The 24,532-nt window shown below is 37.1% G+C and overlaps 1 protein-coding gene across 1 annotated transcript in view; it reads left to right on the forward strand.

The window, feature by feature from the left end:
- UTRN (utrophin) overlaps positions 1-24,532 on the forward strand; it is a gene marked incomplete at both ends in the record, with an annotated part of 491,377 nt that overhangs the window by 157,864 nt on the left and 308,981 nt on the right. The window contains 6 exons of the mRNA XM_080700143.1: positions 272-463; positions 2,180-2,352; positions 10,420-10,570; positions 12,224-12,399; positions 21,216-21,351; positions 23,038-23,187. Coding sequence (XP_080556269.1) covers positions 272-463; positions 2,180-2,352; positions 10,420-10,570; positions 12,224-12,399; positions 21,216-21,351; positions 23,038-23,187 — 978 coding nt within the window. The remainder of the gene's footprint in view (positions 1-271; positions 464-2,179; positions 2,353-10,419; positions 10,571-12,223; positions 12,400-21,215; positions 21,352-23,037; positions 23,188-24,532) is intronic.

Here is a 24,532-nt window from a genome sequence, read left to right on the forward strand (position 1 = left end):
ACATAGGTCCTAAAGAAAATCCATTAGAATATTAACTTATATATGCCATTGAACATCTGTGCTGCAGATGAAAACTAGAGTAGCTGTGATTGTGAAGGGTTCCTGTAGCAATGCAGGTTTAAAATTTAAGTTATATTTGAGTATTTTATTTTGGTGCAAGGTATTGAATGCCTCTACTAAATAGTCTTGTATTTTATTTTTTCAATTTGCTATTGCTTATTGTTGGACTATTTTAATATATGTACATTATTTCTTAAAAATTATTTTATAGACAGTCCCAGTTCAGCCAAGGAAAACAAGTCCACTTGCTTCTGGAATGAGATCCTCACCTCTCCCTGCGGATTATCTGGTTGAAATTAACAAGATTTTACTTTCTATGGATGATGTTGAATTATCGCTTGATGTTCCCAAGCTAAGCACGACTGTCTACGAAGACTTCTCTTTTCAGGAAGACGCTCTGAAGGTACATCTCCAGGCACCACACTAGGACAGCCACACCTCATGTAGAGAGAAAAGGGGTTTGTTTTCATGCCTACTTAGATGGTCTATAGCTTTGAAACTTTGTGTCAAGAAATCAACAGTGAATATGAATAATAAAATATTCCTATATTTACCCGTGGAATATAGCCAGAAATTTTATTTATTTATTTATTTTGGTGGTACTGGGTGTGGAATCCAGGGGCTATACTCCCAGACGTATTTTATACTTCATTTGGAAACAGGGTCTCACTAAGTTGCTGAGAGCCTCACTAAGTAGCTGAGGCTGGCTTCAAACCTGTGCGATTCTCCTATCTCAGCCTCCCAAGTGCTGGGATTATAAGCATACGCCACCATCCTTGGCAAGGAAATTTTACTTTTTAAAAAGTGGATATGAGCCGGGCGTGGTGGCTCACACTTGTAATCCCCACGCTTGGGAGGTGGAGGCAGGAGGATCACACAGGTTCGGAGCCAGCCGCGCTAGCTTAAGAGACCCTGTTTCCAAATAAAAAATATAAAATAGGTCTGGTAGTGTAGCCCGGAGGTAGAAGGGCTTTCAGGAACCCCAGTACCACCAAAAAAAAAAGTGGATATGAATTTTTATGTGTACACAGTTATTATTTGTAACACCAGAGACCTTTTTTAATCAAACGTAAATATAGAATAGATTCCTGTCTTATAAACCTAATTATCATTTCAGTAAAATGTTATCACTTATCAGGCCATCTATAATAATTATGACTGGGTAGTTGTTGAGGTATGGAATGGCATTTTGATTATAAGTGATTAAATTTTTTTAAAGCTTTTTTCTATAATTTGATACATATATGTATATATATGTATATATATATATATTCAATAAAACCACTGATAGATTTGATAGGTTTGAAGTTTTGAAGTTCATTTATGTTACTTAAACTATCATTATTAGATTTTTTTTTTTCGGTACTGAGGACAGAATCCAGGGGTATTGTACCTCCAAACTACACCCCTAGCCCTATTATTTAGTCTTTTTAATTTTATTTATTTATTTATTTATTTATTTATTTATTTATTTATTTATTTATTTATTTTTCATGGTACTGGGGTTCCTGGAAACTGTTCTACCTCCAGGCCACGCTCCCAAACCTATTATTTTATTTTATTTTATTTTATTTTATTTGGAAACAGGGTCTCTTAAGCCAGCGAGGCTGGCTTCGAACCTGCATGATCCTCCTGTCTCGGCCTCCCAAGCACGGGGAAGTCTTTTTTATTTTTGAGACAGGATCTCACTGAGCTGCAAAGGGCCTAGCTAAGTAGCTAAGGCTGTCTGAGAAATGCAATCCTCTGGTCTCAGCCTCCTGAATGCTGGGATTCCAAACGTTTGCCAGTACGCCCAGTGCATTATTAGATATTTTAAAGTATGAATAATTCCAGTTTCATCTACTTCATTGCTTTATAGAGTAAAATCGAAGCAGCTTTTTATATCCTGTATTTTGGACAGGAGTGAGAATTTTTTTCCCTGCCATTAGGATCATATCAGTCCTCGTACTTTGCCTATTACAACATATCCATAAAACTATTTTTCAGTTTTCTTGAGCAACAGTGATTGGCTGCCTCATTATTTTAAATGAGTGTTGAGCGATATAAATTTTCATTCATCTGTGATTCTAATCTTTTTCTTATTTTGCTGGATTGTGTTTGTATATCACACTGTTTTCAGGGTATCAAGGAGCAACTGGACAGACTTGGAGAGCAGATCGCAGTCATTCATGAAAAGCAGCCAGATGTTATTCTCGAAGCTTCTGGACCCGAAGCCATTCAAATCCGGGATATGCTTACTCAGCTGAATGCAAAATGGGACCGAATTAACAGAATGTACAATGATCGCAGAGGGTGCGTGTAAATTAATATTTATCTCTAAAAATATGCCTGCAAGTTTATGGGCCACGAAACAGCTCACATGTACCCAGAGATTACCAAGAATGTGTTTTGCATCTTTGAACTGTCCTGTCTAAAAAATCGTGATGAACATATTTCTTTAAAGAGGAATGTGATCATAATGCATGACCATTTGCAATGTGATGTCTTAATACTGTGGAAACACCTTTAATTCTTAGTATCTAAAGGGTATTCATTCTCTTTACAAAATTAAAACAGATTTTCATTTAAAAAAATGAAAAAGTTCACTTTCTTCACACACTTGATGATTAATGTGAAGGAAGAACAGAGACACTACAGATAATTGGAGCCCATATATAACTTCAAGGCCTTCTTTTTTTAAAATAACCTTCTGTTTAAGAGAATGGTTTTAAGCCTTCTTTTTAGATTTTGGCAAGGCCAATTAATAGTTAGATATAAAAACTGTTAAGATTTTTGCCAGTAGCTGTGAATATAGTATAAATGCAAATAAGATATAAAATAGCTTAATATGGGGCTCTCTCTAGGGGGAAATTAATACAGAAAAATAAATTGGAAAACATTAGAGATACAGAAACAAGGCATTGTCTTCATCGTTTTTCAATTTTTTTCAATTTTTTTCAATTTTTTTTGGTGGTACTGAGGGTTGAACCCAGGGGCATTCTACCTCCGAGCTACACCCCCAGCCCTATTTTTTATTCTTTGTTTTGAAGCAGGGTCTCACTAAGTTGCAGAGGGTGGCACTAAGTAGCTGAGGCTGTCTGTGAACTGTGATCTTCCTGTCTCAGCCTCCCAAGTACTGGGATTACAAGCATGCGCCACCATATCCGTTTTTTTTTCCCCCCAGTTATTAACGTGTATTTCATGTGACTAACCCTTGAAAATATAGCTTATAATTTTATTTCCTTTTTTATGTAGATTTAAAAATAATCTGTATATTTAGAGAATATCCTTTTAAGAAACTTGTTTAATCACACTTTATTTTATTGACTGATTATTAGATGAAAAAATTTGTTAAAAATAATAACATTTTATGGCTCTGTATTATATTATGAAATCGGTTACTGTATCCCTGACTGTCCTTTTTGAACCCTGGCTACTCTAGAAAGATTTTTTTTTTTAATTGGTGCACTGTATTCATACATCATAGTGGGATACATACTTTTGTATACATACATGCACACATTGCCCAGTCAGCCCCCACTCGATCCCCACCCCATTCTCTCCCTATCCCTCCCTCCCATGCTTGGCTTAGTGATTGACATCTAGTATTATAGCAATTTATCAAAAATTAAAAATGATAATCTCACATAACAGTTTCATTTGTCTGATACCAAGCTTTTGATGACTTAAAGATAACATTTCAATATTTCTTTTTACTTTCTTTCTTACCAGAGAATCTATTCTTTCTATTTTTTAGGTGAAACTATCATATATTTATATATTTATTTTTCAGAAAAAAAAATCTATCCTAATATGGAATATGGACTCTAGGTACCCACAACGATCTTGAAAAAGAACAAGGCTAGAAGATGTATATTTTCTGATTTCAAACCATATAAAGCTACAATAATTGAAACAGTGTAGTACTATTCTAAAGGCAGATATATAAACCATTGGAGTTAAATAAAAGCCTAGAGCTAAATTCTTCCCTATATTGTCAAGTTATTTTTGACAAGGTTTCCATGAACATTTGGTGGGGGAAATATAATCTTTTAACTAAATATTGTTGAAAAATAATAATTACATGGAAAAGAATAAAATTGGACCCTTACCTAATCCCATATACAAATATTAACTCAAAATAGATAAAAGACCTAAATATAAATCTTAAGACTATAAACTTTTAGGAGAAAATCTGGGTCATAAAACCTCACAACATTGAAATTTGCAGTGATTTCTTGGATATGATTTCAATGGCACAGGCAACAGAAGAGTATACAAACTCCCTAAAAAATAAAAAACATATTGTATATCCAAAGACAATATAAACAGATTTACCAGTTACTAATAGAATGGGATAAAATATTTCCAAATGCTATATCTGAAGGTATATTAATATTCCAACTAGAAATCCTAAAAATTAACAACAATAAAGGCAAACAATACCCTTTAGAGATAGGTAAAAGACTAACATAAATAATGAATCTCCACAGATAACCAATCTTAGTTGTCTGTTGGATGGAAAATCTTGTTTCTCTAGTTCTGGTATGTGTTACCTATTTCTTCTTTGTAGTTAATCTCTTTGAGTATTTTCTCTAGTGCTGGTTTTGAAGACATAAATTCCTTCAGTTTCTGTTCGTCATGGAAGCTTCTTATTTCTCCATCTAATTTGATAGAAAGTTTTGCTGGGTAGGAAATTTTTGGCTGGAAGTTGTTTTCTTTCAAAATTGGGAATATGTTACTCCAAGCCCTTCTGGCTCTCATGACTTGGTTTGGGAAGTCTGGAGTGATTCTAATTGGTTTGCCTCTGAATGTCACTTGGCCCTTTGCTTTTGTTGCCTTTAAGATTCTCTGCTTGGCTTCCACATTGGTCATTTTGACAATTATGTGGCGTGGGGATCCTCTTCTCCGATCCTGTCTAAAGGGAGTTATATACGTTTCCTGGACCTGCGTATCGACCTCTTGCTCTATGTCTGGAAAATTTTCTGCTATTACTTCCTTGAAGAGATTGTTGATCCCTTTGGTTTCACTTTCTTTTCCCTCCTCTATTCCAATTATTCTTAGGTTAGCTCTCTTAAAATGGGCCCATATTTCTTCAATATCAGATTCCTGCTGTCGGATATTTTTTCCTAGATTAGAAACTATGCGTTCATTTTTGGAATGATCATCTTCTAAGAGCGAGATTCTGTTCTCCATGTGTTCTAATCGGTTGTTTGTGCTTTGAATTGAGGCCTTTACTTCATTAATTGCATCCTTTATCTCTTTTTGGCTCTCTCTGAGTTCTTTTCGAAGCACCTCTATTATTTCTACAGTTATTTTCCTGATTTGCTCTTCTAGAAATCTCTGATTTTCTGTTTTATCGGGTTCTGATGTTGTGGGGTTGTGAGCATTCATTGCTCCAGTATTATTCCTCTTTCCCATGATTTCGGAAGTTTGTGCCTTCTTTGGGTTCTTCCCTTGGGTCACTATGACTTCACTTAAGGTGCTCTGGATCTCGAGTCAGTAGTATCTCAGACCCCACTACTCCTTTACTGGGTTGTATCACAGAGTCTCCGACCCAGAGAGTCGATAGAGGCTGCTTTAGACTGTGGGGGGTGCCAGGTAGCAGGTTCTCCTATGGTGTGATATCACTGCCACCGCCCCTCTCCCACTGGGTCAAGTCCCAGTGAGTACAGTACTGGGATTTCTCCTCTGTGGCCCGCAATTTGACTCACTGTTCTTGAGTACGCAGATGTAGCTGTACTAAATTCGGTGAATTCGGTGCTGCTGCCGCCGGTGGCAATATGGCGCTGCTGCTACGCCCTCAGCTGTGGGGCTGGCGTTTTTTTTTCTTGGTTTTGATTTCCACTGTGAATCCCTGCAGCGTTTGCTGAGCTCCGCCACTGGGCGCTTTAGATGCCCTCTACGCCAAGAAATCCCGCCTGGCTGTTCCGCAGTGGCTCACCTCAGCTTGCTGTGGCCGTCCCATGAATTCGCTGGTGCCGCTGGCAGTATGGCGCTGCTGCCGCGTCCTCGGGCGTGAGGCCACGTCCTCGGGCGTGAGGATCTCCTCTGTGGCTCTGTTCTCAGTCCACTTTCTCTCTGGAGCCTGGTGATTTTTTTTTTTGTTGTTTGTTTCTCTGGTGATGTTGTTTTCTGGCTTTGAAAAGCGCTGATTTTGTGGTAATGGAGATTTGTTGTTAGCGGGGCTCTTAAGCCCCGCTTTTCTCGGTCGCCATCTTCCCGGAAGTCTGTCTAGAAAGATTTTTTTTTAAAGATCTTTGCCAATTTTGTAGTGATAGGTTGCATCTTAATTTTATTTTCACTTTTTTTTTATTAGTGAGATTAGAATATTCTTACATATGTTTATTTGCCTTAGTATTGGTCTTTTCCCCATGATATTACTCAGCATTTATTTTTACAATTTTTTTCTTCATTAAAGATATTAGTCACTTATATTTTTTTGTTTATTGCATAAGTAGCCATAGCTTTTAATTTGCCCTATAATTTTGCTAATGATGGTTTCTTTCTTTCTTTTTTTTTTTTTTTTTGCGGGTCTGGGGATGGAATTCAGGGGCATTTGACTCCAAGCTACACCACCTGCCCTATTTTTTATTCTTTATTTTGAAACTGGGTCTCACTGAGTTGCAGAGGGCCTCACTAAGTAGCCGAGGCTGTCTGCGAACTGCGATCCTCCGGTCTCAGCCTCCCGAATGCTGGGATTACAAGCGTGCACCACCACGCCTGGCTGCTAATGGTGGTTTCTAAGATGTGGAAAATTTAATATTATAAATTATATCTTATAACCTTTTTCTTTGTGACTTTATTAACAAATGCATATTCATTAAGTTTTCATTGTGAGAGTAACTTTTTTTTTTTTTTCCTCTACTGGGAATTGAATCCAGAGACATTCTACCTCTGAACTACTGGCCAGACCTATTTTATTTTAAGCAATATCTCACTAACTTGCTAAGGCTGGTCTCAAATCTGTGATCCTTCTATCTTAGCCTACCAAGTACTGGGATTACAGGCATATACCACCATAGCCTACTTATTTTATTTCTTTTGAAACAGAGTCTCACTCCATTGCGGAGAGCCTTGAATCTGTTTCAGCCTCCCAAATACTAGCATTACAGGCATGTACCACTGTGTCTAGCCAACTAACAATGTTTATTTTTAAAACTTTTTTTTAGTTTTTTGATTTAAATTTTACTTTGAATTATTAATTCACCTGGGTTGTTTTTTTTTTTTTTTTTTTTTTGATGGTACTAGTGGTGGAACCCAGGGACTTTTTACCTCCAGGCTATACTCCTAGACCTATTTTATATTTTATTTGGAAATAGGGTCTCACTAAGCTGCTGAGAGCCTCACTAAGTAGCTGAGGTTGGCTTCGAACCTGTGCAATCCTCTTGTCTCAGCCTCTCAAGCACGGGTATTACACGCGTGTGCCACCACGCCTGGCAAATCCACCTGGTTTTTATCTTTTTTCACTGTGTATGTGTGTGGGAGTGGGAGTACTGGGATTGATTCCCAGGAGGATTCCACCTCTCAGCTATATTCCCATTCCTATTTCATTTTGAAACAAGGTCTTGTTAAATTAGCCTGCACTAGCCTTGCACCTGTGATCTGCCAGTCTCAGCATCCCACAGTCACCGCGACAGCATGGATTTTATCTTGACGTGTATTATGTGTGAAGGCTCCAGCCCAGGGGTTCAGTACACCCACTTCAGTTGCAGGAAAACATTCAGCTAATGTTTTGTGCAGTCTGAGTTAAGAAACACTGATCAGCTCTATTTTGCTTCATTTTTCTCAAATGAATAACCAAGTTTTTCTGTGTGTGTGTGTAAGCATGCAGCATGCGTGTGTATGTGTGTGTTTTACTGGGGATTGAACCCAGGGAGATTCTACCTCTGTGCTACAACACCAGCCCTATCTTATTTTTATTATATTTTCAGACAGTTCACTAAGTTGCTGAGGCTGGCTTTGAAACTGCAATCTGTCTGTCTCAGCCTTCCAAGTATTGGGAATACAATCATATACCACCATACCTGGCTTTTTCAATATTTTTATTGAATACATTTCTTAATGTTGGTGATACTTTCATCATAATTAGAATACATATTTATTTAATTTGTCCAATTCTCTTATTATACTATTCATTTTAATAAAATAAGATTAATTATATAAATTCTTCATTTTTAAAGCATTTTATATTTTTATCTAGTATAGTAAATTTTCCCCTAAAATTGATATTTTTGTCATCCAGTACAGTAAAAATTCCCTGGTTATTCTAAAAATTTATATTTCTTTCTCATTTTTTCTATAATCAGTATTCTTTTTCTATATTTGTCCTTTCAGTAAAATCTTACACTCGTTTTAATTAATTCACGGAACACTAATTAGCATGAAATGTAGTCTTTTTGTTTATTATTATTTGAATTCTTTTGTTTGTTTTTAGTAAAGTTTGAAAGTTTGTTGAAACTTTTTTTTCCACCAAGCATATTACAAAAGAGTATTATAAACTTTTTTTCTTTAAGTTTTGGGGTTTGGTTCCTTTCCTCTGCCTCCTGTGTGTAATATGTTTGTTCATGGGTATAAAACTGATTTTGTTGGCCTTTTTCCATCAACACATCTCTTGTATATAATGATAACATTTCTTCTTTTTTTTCAATTATCCTACTTGGACATATGCATTTGGCTAATGAAGAACTTGAGGAGTTATGCTGATTGGTAATGTGAATGCAGACATACATGGTATTTTCTTGGTGTAAAATTTTTCTTTTAGAAAATAACTTATTCTCTAAGGGTTTCCAAAAATTTGAGCACAGAACTGCCTTCTTTTATATGAGAAAAGTCTCCTCTATCATGTCTCTTATTTTGTTTTCTTTGGTTTTTTTATTTTTATTTATTTATTTTTTTTTTGGTGGTACTGGGGTTTCTGGAAGCCCTTCTCCCTCTGGGCTACACTCCCAGACCTATTTTGTATTTTTTTATTTGGAAACAGGGTCTCTTAAGGCAGGGAGGCTGGCTTTGAACCTGTGCGGTCCTCCTGTCTCCGCCTCCCAAGCACAGGGATTACAAGCGTGCGCCACCACGCCCGGCCTTTGTTTTTTTATTTTTTTAAACAAATAGTTGCATTGTTTTATTTGCTCTAGCAGTTGGATGCATAAGTGGATTTTGTTTTATTTCTAATTATTGCTTACATTTTCTCCTGCTACATTTGTGAGCTACCCTACGATGTTTATTTGTATGCATCCCTACTTAGCCACTTCTCACTGGCAGTGGCTGAGAGCTCCATCCTACTCTCCTGTTTCTTTGACTAAGCTCAACAGCACCCCACTGTCACCAGCACATGGGGGGCCTCCACGGCCTCCTGTCTCTCCCACTTCTTTGTGGCGTTTCTGTGTGTATTAACTTTCAAGCTTGCCTTTGGCTTATAGTAAAAGTAAGATAAGTACTATAAAAATAATCCAGATTCTCTTTCTTTGAGAACTTCCTTATACTCTGTAGTGATTGGTGACATATTTTCCTGGTTTGTGAATGGCTGCACTCTTGTTTCTTTGTGCTTACAGGAGAGATTTCCCTGGCTTTGCTTCTTATGAAGACACCCATACTTCCAGATTAGGGACCCACGCTTTTGACTTCATTCAGTCTTAGTTATATTCTTCAAGGGCCTGTCTCCTAGTTATCACCTTGAATGTTAGAGCTTCAGTATACGAATTTTGGTGGGACAGAATTCAGGCCCTAACTTAATGGAGTAGAAGGAAATTTTGAAGTGTCTTGGCCTCCTAAGCTTTTGTTGTAGTTTTGAACTAATTGTTCTGGTGATAAGGCAACATATTTTCTTTCTGAGAGAATAATTGTAGTTCATATTTCATGGTAGAATGTCTGGTGTGTTGGGTGGGTTAACATGTCTGCTGCTACTCAGTGTTGGTTTTGCAAGTCAGAGAAGGCAAACTCTTCATATAAAAAGCTGCTTAATGTGCTTGTGTGTGTGCATGAGTGTGTGTGTGTGTGTGTGTGTGTGTGTGTGTGTGTGTGTATGCATGTGAGAGAGTGGGTTGGGGGTTGGTGTGTGCATCTTGCTCGATTTTGGTATAATATTTGTTTCTTTATGAGGAACTATTAAGTGCAGGCCACTATGCAAATTGGTCTCGCAGAACAATGAGCTGTGAATTTACTCCTTTGGGGCCTTTTATTTTAAGTGATATTTGCATTTTTTTTAAAGAAAAATTGCTTCTAGTCTATCCTAGGGAGTTTGGAAACCTACTTTATTTTGTTTTTTTGTCCTCTAGTGATTTTGATAGGAGTTTGGAAACCTACTTTATTTTGTTTTTTTGTCCTCTAGTGATTTTGATAGGAGTTTGGAAACCTACTTTATTTTGTTTTTTTGTCCTCTAGTGATTTTGATAGGTGTGTAGAAGAGTGGAGACAGTTCCACTGTGACCTGAATGACCTCGCGCAGTGGATAGCAGAAGCCGAAGAGTTGCTGGTGGATACCTGCGCCCCAGATGGCAGCCTGGATATGGAGAAGGCCAGGGCGCATCAGCAGGTGAGCATCCTCTCACAGGAGGGGAGCTGCTGAAAAGCATGTGGTCGTGAAGACAGATTTTAAAAATAGGAACCCAATATACTAATTCTTAAGGGGTAAATATTGATCAATTGCAATTCTTATTCTAGTACTAGTTACTGGTTTCAAGCTTTACAGGAAATTGGTCACATACAATTTTCACTTGGATTTTTTTTTTTTTTTTTTGGTAGTACTGGGATTCCTGGAAACCCTTCTACCTCCGGGCTACACCTTTATATTTTTATTTAGAAACAGGGTCTCTTAAGCCAGTGCGGCTGGCTTTGAACCTGCGCGATCCTCCTGTCTCTGCCTACCAAGTGCAGGGATTACAAGCGTGCGCCTTGTAATTCCAAGTGGCTTTCATTTGGATTTTAAAGAACTTTAAGTAAAAAAAAAAAAAAAAAAAAAAAAAAACACACTCTTTAGTGGCTGTGAGAAACAATTTTACTTTTAAAATTCTTTAAAAACAAATTTCCTGCCGGGCGTGGTGGCACACGCTTGTAATCCCCGCACTTAGGAGGTAGAGACAGGTGGATCGCGCTGGTTCAGAGCCAGCCTTGCTCGCTTAAGAGACCCTGTTTCCAAATTAAAAAATATGAAAATAGGTCTGGGAGTGTAGCCCGATGGTAGAAGGGCTTCCAGGAACCCCAGTACCACCAAAAAAAAAAAATTTTTTTTTCTTTCCTCAAGTTTGTATTCAGTAAAACACTTGTAAGGACTCTACCAAGAGTAGAAAAATATATGCATAACACATATGCATACCTTACCTCTGTTTTATTATTTTTCGTCTTTAAACACTTAGGTATCTTCTTTTTCTTTGTATCATAGATAATTATCATAAAAGTAAATTATTCTTGAGCTACAGCAGGGCAGCTGCTCATGTAAGTCTAATTTGGTCTTGGGAAAATATAATACAATCACGAAATCAGTTTGTATGACAATAGTTCTTTAAAAATAATGGTAGCAAGCAAGGAAAATTTCAATTTTACTCCTGTTAAACTATTTCCTCTTTTATTTGATTTTTAAAATATATTTTCTATAAATGGTTCATGAGGAATTAAAGATAGTACTTTTATTTTTCTCACTAACATGGTAATACATTTTTGAGTTACAGATAAATACTTAAATTTGGCTCCAACATACCCCTTTAATCGGCTACTTTAAATTTTGCAGGCCAGTGAAGTAACGTCTCAGTAAATGCACACTGATGTTTATTGTGATGTGGCAGGGCATAAGTGTATATGGGAGTGAATGGTTTTTTGTTTTTGTGTTTTTGAGAGATGCATTAAGCTCTTATTTGCAAGAAGATGAGCAATGCACTTTAATCAAACATGATTGATGCTTCTGCTTCGATGTAAACAGCTGTTATTTGTTTGATGATATTAGGCTGTCCTATTTCACTTTATTTTGTCTGGTGACGTTCACGAGGATGGGTTCAATTTCAAGATATATTTCATTTATTGCATTCCTTGCAATGTAATTAAGTTCTTTGGGAATGCCTTTTTCATGAGCATAAAATATCCTTCCAGGAATTTGTTTCTGTAACCCTGAAGTCGATGCCACGCTCTTTGGGGGGATGCACGGCTTCGGTGTACTTGAGAAGTGGAATTCATCGTGACTTGTTCTGTGTTGCAGGAGCTGGAAGAGGGCATCAGCAGCCACCAGCCCAGCGTGGCAGCCCTCACCCACGCTGGGGATGCGATCCTGCAGAAACTCTCCTCGGCAGAAGGAAGCTTCTTGAGAGACAAGCTGGCGGGCTTAAACCAACGCTGGGGCGCAGTCGTGGCAGCAGTGAAGGACCGGCAGCCCAGGTGACATGGCCGCAGCTGCTCCAGGGTGCAGGAGCAGTGGATGTGGGGTGGAATTTTCAGAGATACGGTCTGCTGGATTTTGAGTTCTTTTATCGTCTGATACGATAATGGGAATTTTACTGACCTGTACTGCTTCCCCTCCCGTGTGCCTCATTACTTCTCTGTAGGTTGTCTTTAAAGTCTCACTTTTCTACTCAAATATCATCTCTGTGAAAAACACCTCATATAACACCTTTATTCTTTCTCTTCTTATTCTTTATTCTTTTTTAATTTAAATATTATATGTGTTAAAATATCTTTATTCTTTTTTTTTCTGAGTAGTATGATATGATGGCCATGGGTGTGAACTTGAAGTAGTTGAAAGAATTCACTGGACTTCCAGTCCGAAGGTCTGGGTTGAGGCTGTCAACCCCCGCGCCCCCATTCATTTCCTGACCAAATCTACACTTGAGTTGCTGTTGGTGTCAAAGGGTGTGCTAGATCTCTGTGTATCAGTTATTTGTGGATAATAAGGTTCATCTAATGCTATAATACATGTAATATATTATTGTTAATTTTCACAGTAGACTATATAATATAGCACCTAAGATTTTGTTAGGGTAATAGTGAATATAATACTCAATTACGTGTGTGTGTGTGTGAGAAACATTTAAAATTATTCGAATTTATTTTCAGAGATATTCAAACATCAATGAACAATTTCTCTTTCGCTTCATGTATTCCATTTAATCAATTTTTTTTGTTATTGGTAGTTTGGGGTTAAACAGGTTTTTAAGATACTTTCACTAGTGCATTGTAATTATACATCATAGGGAGGTTCAAAGTGATACAATCATACACAGACACACTACGTGAAGTGTTTCCCTCTGCACTCTGCCCCGCTTCCCCATCCACATATACGTTCGTAGATTGGTAGTGATGCCTTCACGTTTGGATAGAACAACGTTTGAATCATTTCCTTCACCAGTCCTCCTTTTTCCCCGTGTCACCTCCCTCACCCAGTCCCTTACCAATATTCTCTTGGTCTCTCTTCTATTTTTTTTTAGACCCTTTTTTTTCCTCTTTCCTCTCTAGCTTCCACGTGTGTGAGAAAGCTACAGCCTTTGACTTTCTGAGATTGGCTGATCTTGTTCTGCATAATATTCTTTAGTTCCATTGATTTTATTGCAAATGACATCATTTTGTCCTTTTTTATGGCTGAGTAAAACTCCGTTGAGTGTATAGACCACATTCTCTTTATCCGTGCATCTGTTGAGGGACACTTAGGTTGGTTCCATAATTTGACTGTTGTGAATTCCGCTGCAATAACATAGGTATGCATGTACCACAGTAGTACCGACTTTAATTCTTTTGCAATGATATCAAGGAGTAGAATGGCTAGGTCATATGGTGGTTCTATTTCCAATCTTTTGAAGACCTTCTGTACTGATCAGTTAGCAAAGAAAAATAAAAGGATACAAATAGAAAAAAAATAAATAAAACTGGGTTGCTTTTTTGTTAATTCATCTGCAGATCAATGTATTCTTTTAGTAATAAGCTATTAATTTGTCTAATATGTTACTAAGTTCATTACTACACTATGGCATATAATATTCAAATATAGTGTGGCCTATGGCTTCTTTTTATTAAAAAAAAATCCATGTTATTTTGCGATTGCCACGAGGGTGAGACCTTATTTGGTACTTTGTACACGTGGTCTCATTCCTTCTTCATGGTCACTCTCTGATGAAAGTGTTAGTCCTATTGTACAGCTTAAGAATGCAAGGCTCAGCGATGAGAGGTTAAACCATACGCCCAGGGGTTCACAGAAGGTAGGCAATGAAGCCAACTTCCGCTTTTCTGTATCGTGCAGTATTACCTGGAAAAGCCACAGAGCTCTCTGGCCCAGATTTCCTCCTCTGTAAATAAGAGCTATGATATCATGAAAGTGAAATGAGACAGTGTGTGTAAAATGTCCGTGCCCTGGCTGTTCATAGCTAACACTTAGAATATCAGATTTCTTATAAAAGTAAATTACCACCCCGACATGGTGGTGCAAGACTATAATCCCGGTACTTGGGAGGCTGAGACAGGAGAATCACAGGTTTGTGGCCATCCCCAGCAACTTAGTGAGGCTCTGAGGAAAAGAGTAAGACCCTGCTTCCAAATAACACACAAAACTGGGCATGAAGTATAGCTCAGAAGGATGTTCCTGGGTTCAGTCCCCAGTATCTGTCTTTCTCTCTTACGTGCATGCGCGCACGCGCGCGCGCACACACACACACACACACACACACACACACACACACACACACAGTTAAGTTACCCCTGAATTTATCCACCGACCATGTTTTGACCAACTTTTGCCACTGACTGATTAATTTTTGATCAATTTATATTAAGCCTTTTTTTTTAACACCAGGGATACAAATATCCCTAAGGAACTCAGAGACTAAGAAAAAGAAAATATTGAAAGGAAAGAGTGAGTAAAGAAAACATCCCTAAGAAGATAGTGTTACAGTGTTGCCATAGAGACAGACATGATGGGTCCTGGAATTTATGTCTGAAGAAGGAGAGATACAGAATGCTGACTTTTGAGGCATATTTGAAGCAATTTTCCATAAATTCCTTGTAGGGAGGGCCTAGTCAGCTTTCCCTGTGATAACAAATACCTGAGGCAATGGGCTTATGAAGAGAAAATCTTCGCTTGGCTCCCAGTGTGCAGGCCTCAGTCCATGGCTGGCTGGCTGTTGCTTTGGGCCTGGGTATCGCATCATGCTGGGAATGCTGGGTACAGCATACTGCTCAGCTGATGACAGGGAAGAAAAATAAAAGAGAGAGCAAGAAGAAGGGGCTGGATTCCCACCGTCCTCTTCAGGGGTGCACCCCCAGTGACCTGAAGACATCCTTTTAGGCCCCATCTTTAAGAGTGTCCACCACCTTCCAGTAGATGGAGACCAAACCTTTAACATAAGAGCCTTTGGGGAAAATGCCAGTTCCAAGTTGTAGAAGCCTTTTAGGGAAAATAACTAGGACAGGCAAGGGTGGGAAGTGTGAGTAGCAGGTCCAGGTGAGGGATCTGCGGAGGATGAGAGGAAGAGGAGGACTCAGGGAATCCAGGGCCTGATTGGACGGGGAGGCGCCATACCAACTTACACGCCAAGGAGAGTCCTCCCTTGAGATGATGTGTCTCCTGGGCTTTGCTTTCTTAAGGAAAAATGTGCACCTGCCGCCGACAGGGTATTAACAGTAAATGCAGAAATTCTCCTAAAGATTTTCCAATGGCTCTCTATGAATTGTTGGTAACTGTTGCCATCAAAACTAACACGGCAGAGTTAACACATCTCTTAAATATTTTAAGGAAGGGAAAAGAATAACAAATCATTTCTCCTAACATCTTGTATTTTAACTAAAGCAATACTTGTTTTCATCATTGTTAAACTTCACTTTAGGCCTGCAGCCATCTTTATATTGGGACCGCCTTGGAACGTGTATGTGTACCGTTATCAGAGTCATTGAGAATTGTCATACAGTGTTTTTTTTTATTTTATTTTTTTAAATTTTTAAAATTTTTTTTTATTGGTGCATTATATTCATACAACTTATTGGGGTAAAAAACTTGTGTGTACAAACATGTACTCATCGCTGATTTAACCCCTACCCAAATCCCACCCCATTCCCTCCCCGTCCCTCCCTCCCTTGCTTGGCTTAGTGATTGACTTCGATATGTTTAAGTACATTGTGAGCTTTAGAGATTTTCCTATTCCCCCCTCCTTTCTCCTCCTTTAGGTTGTCTTGTTTGCTCCTCTTTTCTCCCTAACTCTCACATATTAGGGAAAGCATCTGATTTCTTATTTTATGTGCCTGACTAATCTCACTTAGCATAATGTCCTCCAGTTCCATCCATTTCCCTGAAAATGATGTAATTGAGTTTTTTTGATGGCTGAGTAAAATTCCATTGTGTACATATCCCACAGTTTTGTAATCCATTCATCTGTTGATGGACATCTTGGCTGGTTCCATAGTTTGGCTATGGTGAATTGTGCAGCTATGAACATAAATACACATGCATTAGTTTGGTAGTTTGGTTTCTTGTCTTTTGGGTAGATACCTAACAGTGGTATTGCTGGATCAAATGGTAGATTTGTTCCCATTCTTCTGAGGATTCTCCATACTGTTTTCCAAAGTGGTTGCACTAATTTGCAATCCCACCAACAATGTCTTAGAGTTCCCACTTCTCCACATCCTCGCCAGCATCTGTTGTTGTTTGTGTTTTGAATGATGGCCATTCTAGTTGGTGTTAGGTGAAATCTCAGGGTAGTTTTGATTTGCATCTCTCTGATTGCCAGTGATGTTGAGCATTTCTTCATGCATTTATTGGCCATTTGAATTTCTTCTTTTGTGAAGTGTCTATTTAGTTCATTTGCCCATTTTGTTATTGGATGCTTTGTTTTCTTAGTGTTGAGTTTCTTGAGTTCTCTGTATATTCTAGATATTAGTCCTCTATCAGTTGTGTAGGTGGCAAAAATCTTCTCCCATTCTGTTGGCTCTCGATTGATGTTCTTGATAGTTTCCTTTGCTGAACAGAAGCTCTTCAGTTTCATGCAATCCCATGTATTGATTCTCCTTTTAATTTGTTGTGCCTTTGGGGTATTGTTGAGGAAATGTTTGTCTGTGTCTATGTGTTGTAGTGTTGGACCTATGCCCTCTTCAAGGAGCTTCAAAGTCTCTGGTTTAATTTCCAAGTCTTTGGTCCATCGTGAGTTGACTTTTGTACAGGATGAAAAAGTGGGATTAACATCCAATTTTCTGCATATGGTTAACCAGTTTTGCCAACACCATTTGTTGAAGAGGCTATCTTTTTTCCAGTGTATGTTTTTGGCCTTTTTGTCAAAAATCAATTGGCTGAAAGTGTGTGGACTTGTTTTGGGGTCTTCTATTCTGCTCCATTGGTCTATATATCTGTTCTTTTGCCAGTACCATGCTGTTTTTATTACAATGGCTTTGTAGTATAGTTTAAAGTCAGGTATTGTGATTCCTCCTGAGTGGTTTTTGTTGCTGAGAACTACCTTGGCTATTCTGGGCTTTTTGTTATTCCAGATCAATTTAAGGACTGATTTTTCTATGTCTGTGAGGAATGATCTTGGTAGTTTAATGGGCTTTGCATTAAATCTGTAGATCACTTTTGGGAGGATGGCCATTTTAATGATATTTATTCTGCCAATCCATGAACTTGGAAGATCTTTCCATCTTTTAAGATCTTCTTCGATTTCTTTTTTCAGTGTTTTATAATTTTCTTTGTAGAGATCTTTTACCTCCTTGGTCAAGTTTATTCCTAGGTATTTTATTTTCTTGTGGGAGATCCTGAGTGGAAGTGTTTTCTGAATTTCTTTTTGAGTAGATTTATGGTTGGTGTACAGGAAAGCTTCTGATTTTTTAAGATTGATTTTGTATCCAGATACCTTGCTGAATTTGTTGATCAGTTCTATAAGCCTTTTGGTTGAGTTTGTTGGGTTTTCTAAATATAGTATCATGTCATCTGCAAATAGTGAAAGCTTAAGTTCTTCTTTTCCTATTTGTACTCCTTTGATTTCCTTTTCTTGCCTTATTGCTCTGGCTAGAGTCTCTAGGACTATATTGAAGAGAAGTGGTGATAGTGGACATCCTTGTCTCGTTCCAGTTTTTAGGGGGAATTCTTGAAGTTTTTCCCCATTTAATATGATGTTGGCAGTGGGCTTATTGTAGATTGCCTTAATAATGTTGAGATATGTTCCTTCTATTCCAATTCTCTGCAGTGTTTTTATCATAAATGAATGTTGAATTTTATCAAATGCTTTTTCAGCATCTATTGAGATGATCATGTGATTTTTGTCTTTGATTCTGTTTATATGATGAATTACATGGATTGATTTTCGTATATTGAACCAGCCTTGAATCCCTGGGATGAACCCTACCTGGTCATGGTGAATGATTTTCTTGATGTGGTTTTGAATGCGTGTTACTAGTATTTTGTTTAATAGTTTTGCATCCAAGTTCATCAGAGATATAGGCCTGTAGTTTTCCTTCCTTGAACTGTCTTTATTTGGTTTGGGTATTAGTGTGATGTTGGCTTCATAGAATGTGGGAGAGTCCCGGTTTTTTCTATTTCCTGAAATAGTTTGAGTAGTATTAGGATTAGTTCTTCTATAAAGGTTTTATAGAATTCACTTGGGAAACCATCTGGTCCTGGGCTTTTCTTTGATGGTAAGCTCTTTATTGCTGTTTCAATCTCTTTGATTTTTATTGGTTGGTTTAAGTGTTCTATATCTTCTTGACTCAGTTTAGGAAGGTTGTATTTATCTAGGAAGTTGTCGATTTCCTCCAGATTTTCCATTTTGTTGGAGTATAGTTTTTCAAAGTAGTTTCTGATAATTGTCTGGATTTCTATGCTGTTAGTAGTAATGTATCCCTTTTCATCCCTTATCTTCATAATTTGGGTTGATTCTCTCTTTTTTTTAGTTAGGTTGGCTAGTGGTTTATCAATCTTGTTAATTTTTTCAAGAAACCAGCTTTTGGTTTTGTCGATTTTCTGTATTGTTTTTTTATTCTCTATTTCATTAATTTCTGCTCTAATTTTAATAACTTCCCATCTTCTGCTGGCTTTGGGGTTCAATTGTTCCTGCTTTTCAAGGGCTTTGAGGTGTGTTGTTAGGTTATTTATTTGAAGATTTTCTGTTTTTCTTATGTGAGCACTCAGTGCTATAAATTTTTCTCTGTCCCTTGTATTTACCGTTTTTATTTCTTTGCTGGTGATGTTTTCTGGCTCTGAAAGGCGCTGGTTTTGTGGTAATAGAGTTCGATTGTTAGAGGGACTTGTAAGTGCCGCTTTCCTCCATCGCCATCTTCCCGGAAGTCCCATGCAGTGTTTTTAATTGCATGCCAATAGCTAAATATTTGCAGTTTATGAAAGTACGGTGTTATTCTTTAATGAGCAACTGTTATCTGCTGTTTGGATAGGAATTTGTTTTTACTCTTAGGGATAACATTTAAATTGTAGACTATATTTAGTTAGTTTGCAGATGAAATATGTCCTATTGAAATCACTTGATATTAGTTTTTTATAATTATATATTCAAAGTACTAAATTAGTCATGATTATGAAACATCAGTAATTTAAATTTCAACATTTTTTTGGGGAAACAAAAGGCTAATGCTAATATTTTGGGCTTTTTCAGAGTTGTTAAGATAAATATATTTCAGTACAGAAGTAGATTACCTTTTTTAGTGTTGATAATCTTGACAATTCATAATATTATTTGCCTTATTTTTTTTAATCTTGAAGCAGTGCTTTCTTTATGAGTACTTAAAAATCTATGATCTAGTCATGGTTTTCATTAGTTTTGTAAGGATTATAATACCCTCCCTCAAATATTTTTGATACTCTATTAAATATATAAGTATTATTTAATATTTGATTACATCTGATAGATCGTTATGTTAGGCCTATTGTGATTTAAAAAAGTATAGTCAGCTGGGCGTGGTGGCACATGCTTGTTATCCCAGAACTTGGGAGGCTGAGACAGGAAGATCTGGGTTTGTGGCCACCCTCAGCCACTTAGCAAGGCCCTCCACAATTTAATGAGACCCTGTTTCAAAATAAAGAATAAAAAATAGGGATGGGGCTGTAGCTTGGAGATAGAAAGCCCCTAGGTTCAATCTCCAGCACCACACACACACACACACACACGCACGCACACACACACACACACACACACACACACACACAGTACAGCTATCAAAATGTGAATTCTTCTTAGTATGACACAATGCAGTTCATTCAAAGATTGAATTCAGTTTTTCAACCAACAACTAATTATGGCAACTCTAAAAATAGCGACACCACTAAGCTCTTAATAGTTTTTTAAGTCCTTTAAAAATACTCAATTCTATTTGTCATATGTGTTCCAATCATATTCTCATCTTCTGACAGATGGCTTTTATTCTTATAAATGTTATTCTTTTAAAAGAGCTAATTAAGGCAGTTCCATTTCTCTAGTCATCTGTTTTCCTTGCATCCTTTAAGACTTTTGCAGTGTTTTCTTAGATCTTTTTTTTTAACTCTGTGCTATACCCAAATACAGTAATTATTTTTATAAACTAATCAAATGTTTTTCCCCTAATACTTGTAACATTTTTCAACTCTCAGTATGTTGCTTTCATCTTCTTCTTTTCAATCTGTGAATAGAGTAATGGTGACTACCTGCTGTGAATAATATGTCATGTAATGATGACTTTCTATCTCCATGGACCAGCCAAAGAGAATTATGTTTTTCCTTATTATTTTAGATAATGACATTTTTCACTCTTTAAAATATGTCTGTCAAAATACATATTGGGCCGGGCGTGGTGGCACATGCTTGTAATCCCTGCATTTGGGAGGCAGAGACAGGAGGATCGCGCAGGTTTGAAGCCAGCCGCGCTGGCTTAAGAGACCCTTTTTCCAAATAAAAATATAAAAGATAGGTGTCTGGGAGTGTATCCTGGTGGTAGAAGGAACCCCAGTACCACACAAAAAGAAAAATACATATTGGTATTTAACTTTGTAGAAAGTCTTTTGTGAAGATATATTCTTTAACTTCAATGTTTTTAAGATATAATTAAGGAAAAATTCTTGTTCTTCTGAGTAAACTAATCTTTACTCTGGCAGAATGTATGCATTACTATTAACATTAATATTAACATGCATGTTAAATACTTATTAGCAGTTTCTCCTTGAGATATTTAGTCAGCATTGCCAAAGCAATTAGATAATGTTCTGCTTTCATGAGGTCACTTTTGTACAATATATATTCTTTCAGGCTGAAAGGAGAAAGTAAGCAGGTAATGGGATATCGAAAAAAGCTACATGAGATCACGTGTTGGTTATCAAAGGCTGAGAATGCTGTGCAAAAGTGCTCAGCCACCGAGCTGGGAGGAAACCTGCAAGAATTAACAGTAAGTGCTTTGCTTGTCTGTGCGTTTGCTAAATGCTTCTTGATGCCTGAGCATTATTCTGAAGAATAAGATACTGCGCGACAGAGAAGAAATGGGAAAGATACTTTGTACATTGGGATAAGTGTGGTGAATTTGAAAGAGGATTTTTTAATTAAAAAAATGTAGCTATCATTTTGGTCTTGCAGAGATAATGTTTCATTCATGTAAAAAGAATAAAATTTTGGCCTTCCAGAGATAAAGCTTCAGTCACATCAAAAGAATAAATCATTATGGTCTCAATATTAGACCAAAGCCTTTCTGGGTATTTTAAGCTGACTTTAGCATTTTGGATTATTATAAGGTTGTGAAGAATAGGACTTTTTTGTTTTTTGCCTTTGGATTTAGAGGACAATTACTGATTATTATCTATACATTTGGGTGTTACGAGAAAACTCTTCAGTGACGTGAGAGTAACTCACTAGAGAGTCATTGTTGTACTAATAAATTTTTTTTGTTTTGGCTGACAATTATTGTTTATAATTATATATATATATACAATAGTAAAAATTCACAAAGATATACAGATAATACAAGTAGATACAAATATCCATACTTTTTTTTTGGTACTCAGAATTAAACCCAGGGGTATTCAGTCTCCAAGCTATACCCCTAACCCCTTTTTTAAAATTTATAAACAAGTTCTTAATAAGCCACTGAGAGTCTTGCTAAGTTGCTAAGACTGGGCTTGAACCTGTGATCCTCCTGTTTCAGCCTCCCAAGTAGTGGAATTATAGGCATGTGCCACTGTGTTTAGCTCAAACATTTATAAATTTTCATATCAATAAGTATTGTATTTATATTTTTGTGTTGAGTTTAAATACATTTTGTAGAATCTTAAACATAATGTGTTCTCATTGTAGGTTTAAAAAAAGGAAATTGTATGTGAACGCGCATACACACATATGTGCGTGTATAAAAATATGTGTATGAGGGTGCTTAAATATTCATTAAGAATTGAATATTGGTTTGAGGCATTTTGAAAAACAGAATTTTAATGATGAAAATATTATGTGGCAGACATTTATTGTTTTCCTTTTAAAATGGGGAAATATCTAATATCTTGTTTTAATTAAAAATGTCAGTAGAATCTCCCTTTGGAAAACAATTTTGAGAGTGTTACAAAGGTCAGAGCAATATATTAATGTAGGGTAGTGAGGTGGACATAAGAACAGACTGTTTGCTAGGTGCAGAGGTATACACTTACAGTCCCTGCTACCTGTGAGGCTGTTGCAGGAGGAGTCCAAGTTCGAGGTCAGCCTGGGCAATTTAGTAAAATTCTTGTCTCAAAATATAAAATAAAAAGTGGTAGAAATGTAGCTCAGTGGCAAAGTGCTCCTGGGCTTAATCCCCCATACCAGAAGGAAAAACAAAAACAGAATGTTAAATTAGCAAGGAAAATATAATAAATAAGACCCTGTTAAGAGACAGAGAGCAAGGGAGCCTGTTTTATGTGCATCCGTATGTGTTCATTCTCTATCAGTAGCAATTTATTAATACATGTTCAAGCTTCTTGTAAGCTCTATTTTCATGCAAGAAGTTAAAATTGCCCATTTATATGAATGCGTTCCCAAGAGATTTTCAATGTGCTTCTGAAGTTTTGCCCTGTAGAACCACTGTCTAACCACACCTGTCTTTCATTTCTTTTAGGATTTAATCCAGGAGATGGAGGTGGAGGCTGAAAACCTAAAATGGCTGAATAGGACTGAGTTGGAAATGCTTTCTGATAAAAGTCTGAGTTTACAGGAAAGAGATAAACTTTCAGAAAGCTTAAGAACCATAAATGCGAAATGGAATAAGGTATGCATATGGAGAGCTTCGCTAACACATTTCTCATATTTATTGTTTTTGATCAAAGGAGCGTGATTTCACAGCTGTTTTACCTTTAAGGATGTCCAAATATGGGCACATTTTACTAATGTTTGCAATTATTTTTTGCATTCATTACAGACAGAAGCATATGTTCTCAATGGATGCTTTTTATTTTATGAGGAAGTCTTTGGCATAGAGGATTTATACAGTGTATATTGCATTTAATATTATATTGGAATTAGCCAATAAGACGCTAGGAATTATATTCTTAAAAATGCAGGCCATAAAATAGCTTCCCAATGCCACACATGACTTTTCACCTAAGTATTATTTATTTTCAGTGATTTTTATTCACTCTATATTTGATAAGTTCCAGTGGAATGAAATGACATGTGATGACAGATGCGACCAAAATGGGGTCCTTTCCTTGTTGTTGTTATTGTTATTATTATTATTAGCAGTGGAGATGGTTAAATAAAGTTAGATGAAGCCATAGATTAAACTATGGCCTGGCCAGGTACATACCATATTAGAGCAGGTGGCCTCTGGAGGACACTGGATGCATATGTGCTGCCTTGGCTTTGCATTTGCACAGACCTCTGTCAGTCATTCTTCCTCTTCTTGATCCTTGCCAATATCTTACATGTAAGGATGCAAGTGCTTCATTGTTCTACACTCTGATAGCGACTTAGTGCCTTGACGAGTCCCACATCTGTATCTCTGACTTGGAGCTCTCTCTCTGGAATCCAGGCTTACACATACAACTGCCTGTTCAACATCTCTACTGGGACGTCTAATAGGCATCTTACTCTACTATATAAAATTGAGCTCCTGATTTCCACCTCCTACCCTTGTGCCTTAATGTACATCTTACAATCCAGTTAATGACAGTTACTTCCTTATTGCTTAGGTCAGAAACCTTGGCTTCAGTCTTATGATATACATATATAACTCAAAAACTCAAGTATAACTCAAAATTATAATTCAAGAATAGACAACCCCTCCTCCAAATCAAAAACTGTACCTTGGAGTTGCCATAATCAGCTTCTCCCATCTACTCTATGGACTCTTTAATGGAAGCTACTTGGCTACATATGATGAGGCAAATGTAGCAGGCTTTTGACAGTTGTAGGTGTTGGGTAGCAAATGAGCATCTTCTGTATAATTCTTTCACCTTTTCTTAGGTTTGAAATACATCATAAATCTGAAGGTGTTTCACTACCCCCATTGCTCCTGACTCACCTCCAGCCACTGTTGTCTTTTATCTTGACAACTGCAAAGGCCCCTCCCTGGTCTCCTCCTTTGGCCAGTCTTTTCTCAACAAAGCAGTCTA

Source organism: Muscardinus avellanarius (assembly GCF_963383645.1).
Source record: "Muscardinus avellanarius genome assembly, chromosome: 8".
NCBI lineage: Eukaryota > Metazoa > Chordata > Mammalia > Rodentia > Gliridae > Muscardinus > Muscardinus avellanarius.